This window comes from Salvelinus sp. IW2-2015, linkage group LG10, assembly GCF_002910315.2.
Source record: "Salvelinus sp. IW2-2015 linkage group LG10, ASM291031v2, whole genome shotgun sequence".
Classification (NCBI taxonomy): Eukaryota; Metazoa; Chordata; class Actinopteri; order Salmoniformes; family Salmonidae; genus Salvelinus; species Salvelinus sp. IW2-2015.
This window is the reverse complement of record NC_036850.1, coordinates 2453464-2463558: the sequence shown is the minus strand read 5'-3', so window position 1 is coordinate 2463558 and position 10095 is coordinate 2453464. Positions and strand designations below refer to the sequence as shown.

At 41.2% G+C, this 10095-nt stretch overlaps 1 protein-coding gene across 2 annotated transcripts in view; it reads right to left on the bottom strand.

Annotated features, from left to right (window-relative positions):
* Positions 1 to 10095, bottom strand: part of LOC111969081 (myb-like protein X) — a 116738-nt gene that overhangs the window by 79935 nt on the left and 26708 nt on the right. For both annotated transcript variants that reach the window (XM_070445313.1, XM_023995030.2), the window contains exons 14-15: positions 5462 to 5530; positions 4987 to 5130 (exon numbers count right to left, since the gene is read on the bottom strand). In XM_070445313.1, the coding sequence (XP_070301414.1) occupies positions 4987 to 5130; positions 5462 to 5530 (213 nt within the window). The remainder of the gene's footprint in view (positions 1 to 4986; positions 5131 to 5461; positions 5531 to 10095) is intronic.

The window sequence follows — 10095 nt, the reverse complement described above, 5'->3', positions numbered from 1 at the left end:
TGGGACATGAATTTAAACTAGATACTGGGGCTAAAGCAAACTTAATCAAAGCAATGACAGAAATGCTACAGATACACAAAAAGATAGGGCCAATGAAGGCATATAATGGATAGACCATTGACACAAAAGGAATATGCTGACTCCAGGTGGTTGTTAAAGGGAGAGTACACCGTGTCATCTTTGTTGTTGGTCCAGATGGACACGATTCTCTGCTAAGAGACTAACATTACATCACTGGGGCCGAACTCCCTGCCARCCAGGACCTCTAAATTAGGCAGTGTCAGAGGAAGGCCTGAAGAACTCCAGCCACCCAAGKCATAGACTGTTCACTCTGCTATTGTCCAGCAAATTGTACTGGAGCATCAGCTCTCGGACCAACAGGCTCCCAAGCCGTAAGACTGCTAAATAGCCTGATAATTGTTCATTAATGGTTACCCGGACTATCTATGACACAAACACACATTCACACACACAAACATACTGACACAACACACACACTTTTACACTAATCATATGCTGGTGTTACTCAGTTCTTTCTTTTATTGTTATTATTTTCTATCCTGAGGCCTAGTCACTTTAACCTTCCTTCATGTACAGATCTACCTCACAATACCCCATACACCTGCACATTGATCTGGGACTGGTACTGGTATTTTTTTTACTCTGCATCATTGGCAAGGGCTCATAAGCAAGCATTTAACGGTTAGGGTCTACACCCGTTGTATTCAGTGCTTGTGACAAATAACATTTTATTTTATTTGACAAAGCATGTGAGGATCCGGAGCTGGTAAAGAGAGTCTACCTCATCAACTGTTCCAGTGCAGCCACAGGACGGCTCAACTTTGTAGATGAAATCGTGCAGAGAGATTCCCAGTGTCTTATTGTTCACCTATCAGTAACTCCTCCTTTGAAAAGTTGCGGCACACCAGGTCTGCTGCAGCATTCTGTGGCAAGTCATTTTAATTATCAGCCATTTCTTCTATTACTGGAAGTATTGCTAGTTTGACCACCAGAGAGGCATCTTTGAGAAGCATTTGATAGTATTCCGTAATGGCAATACATAGAATTTTTAAAACCTCCTTTTTGTAATAACAGTAGTATATGGGATTGATTTTAAGAAATTTGGCCATAAATTAATTTGATTAATATTTATGGTGTTTCCATTCAGAGAGAAATTGTCAGTGTGTAAATTCAGGACCGTTTTGCCCACTGAACGGATTGCAGTCGGGGCTTGATCTTGAACGGTTTCTGGCTCATTACAACGGCAGTTCAACAACCCAGCTAAACGTTGGCATACTACGTGTGCCAGAGCGAACAAGATGAGACCACTCTGACCATATTACTCGCCCTAGCAGAGCTGGTAGGCCGTTTTTTTGACAAGTATCGCGCAAAAAACAGGGCAGACATACAGCACAGTTGACACATCAAGGAGCGGATTGTTGACATCCTACACAAGTTTGTTTTTTTCCAGTTTTCGTCGACATGAACAGATTGTAGTGTAAATATAAAAAGAGATACAATTTTATTATGAATTCTAAGCATCACTCTAGTCAAAACAGGCTCTGCGAATGTTTGATTCCATTAATTTGCCATGGGCTWGCGCTTGTGTTCCAGTTTAGCCAACGTTTTTTATGGTGTGTTATGGTGGTTTTGGAGCAGTGGCTTCTTCCTTGCTGAGTGGGTTTTCAGGTTATGTTGATACAATACTCGTTATACTGTGGATATAGATACTTTTGTACCCGTTTCCTCCAGCATCTTCACAATGTCCTTTGTTTTTGTTCTGGGATTGATTTGCATTTTTCACACCGAAGTACGTTCATCTCTAGGAGACAGAACGCATCTCCTTCCTCAGCGGTATGACAGCTGCGTGGTCCCATGGTGTTTATACTTGCGTACTATTGTTTGTGCAGATGAATGTGGTACCTTCAGGCATTTGGAAATTGCTCCCAAGGATGAACCAGACTTGTGGTGGTCTACAATTTTTTTCCTGAGGTCTTGGCTGATTTCTTTTGATTTTCCCATGATGTCAAGCAAAGAGGCACTGGTTTTGAAGGCAGGCCTTGAAATACATCCCCAGGTACACCTCCAATTGACTCAAATGATGTCAATTAGCCTATCAGAAGCTTCAAAAGCCATGACATAATTTTTTGTAATTTTCAAAGCTGTTTAAATGCACAGTCAACTTAATGTTGTAAACTTCTGACCCACTGGAATTGTGATACAGTGAATTATTAGTGAAATAATAATTCCAATCAATTGTTGGAAAAATGACTTGTGTCGTGCACAAAGTAGATGTCCTAACTGACTTGCCAAAACTATAGTTTGTTAACAAGAAATGTGTGGTGTGGTTGCAAAACAAGTTTTAATGACTCCAACCTAAGTGTATGTAATCTTCCGACTTCAACTGTAGGTGCCGAGGCTATATGACTGCGCCATCAACTTTATTATTTAGCAAACATCACTTGCTGCTTATATTCAGTCGACATATATATCTTAATAATAATAATAATATCATGGAATATAGATATATATTTTTACAGCTTCCAAATGCATAATAAATTATCTAACTTCCCCTTGCGGTGGTCTGGACCAATGAAGCAGTGACGCAGGGTAATGTACTAAACCACAAATTACCGCTAAATCTGATGGCATAATCTCAAAACTTATAGTTGAGGAAACACTGTACACCCCAATTCTTCTTCTTCCCGGAGAGATATGTATTCCTGTTTGCCCGATGAACTGAGAACCCAACTGGCTGTAAGGACTCAGACTGTATATRCAGTGAGAGCCATGTTTCCGTGAAAAAGAATATGTTACAATCCCTGATGTCTCTTTGGAAGGAACTCCTCACCCTGAACTCGTCAACTTTATTATKCAGAGACTGAACATTAGCGAGTAATATACTCGGCAGCGGTGGGTGGTGTGTGCGCCTACTTAATCGGACTAGAAGTCCACTCCGAATACCTCTTCTCTGCCGGTGTTGTTTTGGGTCAGCCTCTAGAATCAGTTCAATTGCCCTGGGGGTTACGAACAAAGGATCCGAGTCGGGAAAGTCGTATTCCTGGTTGTAATGCTGGTAATGCTGGTGAGTTACCGCTGCTCTGATATCCAAAAGTTATTCCCGGCTGTAGGTAATAACACAAAAAATGTTCTGGGCTAATAATGTAAGAAATAACACATAAAAAAACAAAATACTGCAAATTTGCCTAGGGGCAAGAAGCACGGCTGCCCAATCTATCGGCGCCATTATTCTATCATAGAATAATAAAGGTGTCAGGGTCTACGTAGATGTCATCATGTGGGAGTTCACACTACAAGAGCACAACAAAAGGCTGACAAAAGTGTTACGGAGCATACAGCGAAATTGATTGAAACGGAACAGTGTTAGTTTGGCATCAAGGAAATCATAGTCCCTGAATACAGGTTGAATGTTGAAGAGGTAGAGCCAGATGAGACCAAAGTTCATGCCATACTGGACATACCCCAACCCAATGACATGAAAGGGCATCATGGGGATGATCACCTTAATCTGCAAATTCTTACCAAACTTGTCATTCAAAACAGCCGGCCTAAGAGTTGTTACACAAAACAAATGAGTTTGCATGGACTACAAAACATGAGCAGGAGTAGAAACAGCTCAAAACAACACTTAACTCAGAGCCAGTACTCAACTTTTTCYACCCGATTAAAAATAACAAAGATATCAAAAGACGCATGGAAAAATGGCCTTGTCTTGGTTCCACTACAGGTGGAAGGAGAAAATTGAAAGCCAGTAGTCTATGCTTTGAGTACAATGACTGAAACCGAATGTCATTACACCCGGGTAGAAAAGGAATGTCTAGGCATGGTGTTTGGATGTGACAAATTCCAGAGCGTTGTCTACGGCTTACCTACCTTCACAGCTAACACCGAGCATAAGCCATTATTGATAGTCACCATCAAAATAACTTAAACGAGATGTCGCCTAATATACAAGAGCTCATGATGAAAATACAACTGCAGATGCACTATCCCTAGCACCCGCACTGAGCACAGTGAGTAATGTGATCACTACTGATGATGATATTGATGTTCATGTGAATATGACGGCTGCTTCTCTTCCTGTGTCAGACTCTAAATCAAAACAGAGTARAGACGAGAGCAAAAGACACAATGCTGCAGACAGTCGACGCAAACATACATCATAGCTGGCCCATAGGTTTGATCACAATACTACCAGATCAGGTCAGAACTCAGTGTTGTAAACAGACTGCTGCTCAGACAAGAGAAAATGCAGATGTTGTGACAGGAACTGCTCGYAAGGATACACTAGGGCCACCTCAGAATCAAAAAATGCGAAAGGAGAGCAAGGGATACAGTCTACTGACCTGAAAGAAACATGGACATTGAGAGAATGATGTAGTAATGTTTCTGACAGGTTTCACATMTCTCTGAGGAAGTGAAAGATGATACTCGCCAACCTGCCAAAAGCTCCATAGCAAAAGGTTGGTACAGATCTTTTTCATCTGAATGGCAAAGATTACCTGCCGGTGATTGACTACTATTGTAACTATCCTTAGATGACAATATTCTCAAGCACAGCAGCAAGTAACGTCATAACACACATGCGCTATATATAGTAGCCTATCATGTGGATCATCACGTGCTTGCTATACGTAATGGAAAAGGAGTCGGTAGCACATAGTCAAAGGACATGCATGGCAAACACTGATAGTGTAACATGAAGCTAGGACTGTATGTCCAAGATAGTCTATTTACATATAGGGAACGCTAACTGACAATTATTAATTGATTGACCCTATGGGCCGTTCCGTGTCCAAGGCTTACTTACTTATTAATTCACTGTCCCACAGGCTACTTACGGTATGTTTATTGTGGTCAAGAATAATGTAAATGTAAGGAAGGTTTGATTTTCTATAGATATGTAAATTCCATTATCATTTGGTAGAAGCCATAGAGACAAACAGTACTGCAAGCCTAGCTTACCTTTGGGTCCTGTCTTCTCTGCTTTCTTCACACTGGGCATTGCCTCAGGCTTTGCTTTCTCCACGGCCTGCTCCTCTTTCTTTTCCGTCTTGTCCTCCAATTTCTTCTTTTCTACCTCTTTCGTGGATTGTGCATCCCTCATCGCTGTAAGTAAAGACATGATCCTGTGAACAAATGCCTCCTTCACTTCATTTAAAATTAGAGCACAAATCCTGTTGGGTTGTTTCCCGGACACAGATTAAGCCTAGTCCTGGCCTAACCACCAGGACTAGTCTAGGAAACCACCCCACAATGTCCACAGATACAGTAGGTTTTTACTTCATATGCCAGCCAGGGAATTAGGAAATTAAGTTTGGGCTTATTTTGGGGTATTATTGAATTACTAATTACATCAGTACATCAATCCCTCCCAACTGTAAAAAAAGGACGTAGATAGATTTGAATTGATATAAAAAATATAAAAAACATGATTTACCTTTAAGGACCACTTCTACCTCTTCTTCTACTTCTTCTCTAGCTTGCCTCTCCTTGGATTGTCTGAGAACTATCACACAAAGAAATATGATATTTTGCAATTGTTGCTAGAAAATTAAAGGTAGTGCTTTACAGTGATGGTAATTAGGTAGTTGGGACAGTTAAAGCATGCATAAGTTATATCAAAAAAATGTAATAGCATATTTAGCAGGTGATATGGCGGGGTGGTGGTAACATGGTGTCATGGTTTTGTGTGACGAGACCGTTTACAAAAAATATTGTACTTAATATTGTCATTTTCCCATCATGCAGAACTACTGCACATCATTTTCTGGTTGTAAACTGGTTTTCTGTAGAAACATGTAAAGATGTATATTTCATGATTCGATTAGGAAAYACATCATATTTAGGTTCTTATCAAGTCAGATAGTATTATTTATCTGGTAACTTAGAAGGCGTTAACAAAAACAGTATACAACCTGACCATGACGTCATTTGAAAAGTAACTTTAGAACCTACACTGAGTGTACAAAACATTCAAAATACCTTCCTAATATTSAGCTGAACCCCAGTTTTGGGTAGTACACTATTCTTGATACACACGGGAAACTGTTGAGTGTGAAAAGCCCAYCAGCGTTGCAGTTCTTGACACAAACCATGCTGCTGGCAGCTACTATCCATACCCCGTTCAAAGGCACTTAAATCTGTTGTCTTGCCCATTCACCCTCTGAATGGCACACATACACAATCCATGTCTCAATTGTCTCAAGGCTTAAAAATCCTTCTTAACCTGTCCCCTCCCCTTCATCTACACGGATTMAAGTGGATTTAACYAGTGACATCAGTCTATGACATGTTGTGTACACTCAGTGTATAACCTCAGAGGTCGGTTGAGCACTCAAAATACAAATGCACCATTAGGGACAGTTCAAAATTTCCCCAACGTAAAAAATATTTTCACATCATAACCATAACCTGTTGACAAAATATTACGCGTTTTATATATCCATTGTGGGTGGATAAGGGTGTGCATACCTTGCGAGATATTATACAGTATATTGATATGGAGCTAATATCTTTACAGGACCCTCAAACCAAATATATTCACTTCCAGGCTTTTGATGGTTCTAAACTCACAGCTAAGAGCTTGTCAAAAGCTTTTGGGAGCCCCAGTAACATCCCACGTAATGCTTACATGGATTGACCCTCATGTAGTCTAGTGGTTAGAGTGTTTGGGCAAGTAACTGAAAGGTTGCTAGACTCGAATCCTTGAGCTGACAAGGTAAAAATGGTTTGTTCTGCTCCCCTGACAAGGTATAAACCCACTGTTCCTAGGCTGTCATTGTAAATAAGAAATGTGTTTCTTAACTGACTTGCCTGGTTAATTTAAAAAATGAAAAATGTATTTCTAAATGGTATATGGCATTTATGATTCCCTGCTGTGTGTTACATGCTCTACTTGGGTGTCACTCAAGTATGGAACTGTGAAAGGAGAGGTTGGGGCAAGACCTGAACAGGGATACCATTTGGGAAAATTGGCTAACCCAGCACACCTGCTTATACAACAAAGTTGTGCCAACACCCATTAGACATTTTAAGATGAAGCTGATTCCCACTCCAATCTCTTCCATTTGGTGTCACTCGAGAATGGCTGTGGATGGCATATATATGCATCCTGGGCCTGAGTAGCAAGGAGTTTACTCTGGGCATGCTTTTCATCCGAACGTGAAAATTCTGCCCCCTAGCCCAAACAGGTTATAGGCCTACCCAGTATCGAATGCTTGGCTTGACAATCTCTGAATGTCATGAAACTTTTTGGTGTGTTGTAACAGATGTCTCTTACATTCATCAAATGGCCTATGCACAGWTTGGATTGATTGATTTTATTTGTCAGTAAAAAAARACTATATATACAGAAGTATGTGGACAGCCTTTCAACTTAGTGGYTGTGTTGTATAAAAYTGTATAAAATCGAGCACACAGCCATGCAATTTCCATAGACAAACATTGTCAGTAGAATGGCCGTACTGAAGAGCTCAATGACATTCAACGTGGCACCAWCACAGGATGCCACCTTTCCAACAAATCAGTTCGGCAAATTTCTACCCTGCTAGAGCTACCTCGGTCAACTGTAAGTGCTGTTATTGTGAAGTGGAAACGCTTAGGAGCAACAACGACTCAGGCACGAAGTGGTAGGCCACACAAGCTCATAGAACGGGATAACCGAGGGCTGAAGCACGTAGCGTGTAAAAATTGTCTGTCCTCAGTTGCAACACTCACTGCCTAGTTCCAAACTGCCTSTGAAAGCAACGTCAGCACAAGAACAGTTTGTCAGGAAARTCATGAAATGGGTTTCCTTGGCCGATCCGCCACGCATAAGCCTAAGATCACCATGCGCAATGCCAAGCGTCGTCTGGAGGGGTGTAAACCTCGCCACCATTGGACTGGAGCAGTGGAAACGCATTCTTTGGAGTGATGAATCACGCTTCACCATCTGGCAGTCTGACGGACGAATCTGGGTTTGGCGGATGCCAGGAGAACGCTACCTGCCCCAATGCATAGTGCCAACTCTAAAGTTTGGTGGAAGAGGAATAATGACCTGGGGCTGTTTTTCATGGTTTGAGCTAGGCCCCTTAGTTCCAGTGAATGGGAATCTTAATGCTACAGCTTAAAATTACATTCTAGACTATTCTGTGCTTCTAACATCTTGGCAACAGTTTGGGGAATGCCCTTTCCCGTTTCAGCATGACAATGTATTTTTTTCCCTTCGATCAGTGTGGAAGAACTTGGCCTGCACAGAGCCCTGACCTCAACCCCATCAAACACCTTTGGGATGAATTGGAACGCCGACTGCAAGCTAGGCCTAATGCCCAATATCAGTGCCCAACCTCAGTAATGCTCGTGGCTGAATGGAAGCAAGTCTCCACAGCAATGTTCCAACATCTAGTGGAAAGCCTTCCCCGAAGAGTGACGGCTGTTGTAGCATCAAAGCGGGGAACAACTCCATATTAATCCCCATGATTTTGAAATGAGATGTTCAACGAGCAGGTGTCCACTTAWTTTTGGTCAGTGTACATATACACTGAGTGTACAAAACATGCTATTTCCATGACATAGACTGACCAGGTGAATCAAGGTGAAAGCTATGATCCCTTATTGATGTCACTTGTTAAATCCACTTCAATCAGTGTAAATGAAGAGGAGGTGACAGGWTAAAMATGGATTTTTAAGCCTTGAGACAATTSYGACATGGATTGTGTATGTATGCCATTCAGAGGMTGATTGGGCAAGACCAAATATTTACAGRAAGTGCCTTTGACCTGTGTAGYTGCCAGGGCACACCAGTTTCAGTGTGTCAAGAAGTGCAACGCTGCTGGGTTTTTCAAGCTCAACAGTTTCCCGTATGTATCAAGAATGGTCCACCACCGAAGGACATCCAGCCAACTTAACACAACTGTGGGAAGCATTGGAGTRAACATGGGCCAGCATCCCTGTGGAACACATTTGACACCTTGTAGAGTCCACGCCCCCCCGACTAATTGTGGCTGTTCTGAGGAAAAATATTAGGATGTTTGTGCACTAGAGTGTACACACAGTACAACGAGTTTTAAAAGTGCCCGGGATTGCACAGTTAATTCTGGTACTTATTTCCATTGTGGTACATATTTTTTTTTTTACATAAATAGACACAAAAAATTCTAAATTTCCATTCAATTTGCGACAGATTTTCATGCGAAAATTCAAAAATCTGCACATTTTCCCATCAGAGTTGTATTTCCATCAAATTGAATTGTTGCGGATAAAYGTCTGCGCTTATGTAAATAATTAGGGCACATAAAAACAACTGAGGTTAAATTCCCATGTACCGAATAAAAAATACAAGTTAAATGGGTTTCCATTGCATATGTGTGGTATGATTGTTAGTTGGCCTATTGCAGATCTGGGCAATTGATCCACCTACCGGGGCGGCAGGTAGCCTAGTGGTTAGGTTGTTGGGCCATAAATCGAAAGGTTGCTAGATTGAATCCCTGAGCTGACAAGGTAAAAATCTGTTCTGCCCCTGAACAAGGCAGTTAACCCACCATTCCTAGGCTGTCATTGTAAATAAGAATGTGTTCTTAACTGACTTGCCTAGTTAAAATTAAAAGAGCAAATGTAAACCAGGGGAAAAATACACTACCCACTACCCTGTGCCCAATAATAACAATAAAAAAACACACAACCCTCCCCAAAGCATCAAAAATAAGTTTGACAACCCTCCCCTATTTTGGACCACCCAAGTAAATGTCTGTCCCTTTCTCAAATGACATTTACTCAAGTAGATGGAAAAGTAGCCCACTTGAGAAAAGTACAAATTCCRCCCAGTGCCTACACCCTTGCACAGCCTTCATCTCAAAAGTGAATAAATTAGATTTTTTTTTCTTATTGATCTACACAACCGACTTCACATTTTAAAAAATTGAATAGAAGTCAACACAACAATTGAGCCTTTCCTTCTTAAAAGAAACGGTTTAGACAAGCGAYGTTGTTGATTCTGCTCTTCACAAGTCCTCCGTGTCAGTTCCCCAAAATAACACTAGTGCTTACGCATGGAAAATGATGGGAGAGGGACCCAGTCCAGATGGAAGTGTCCAC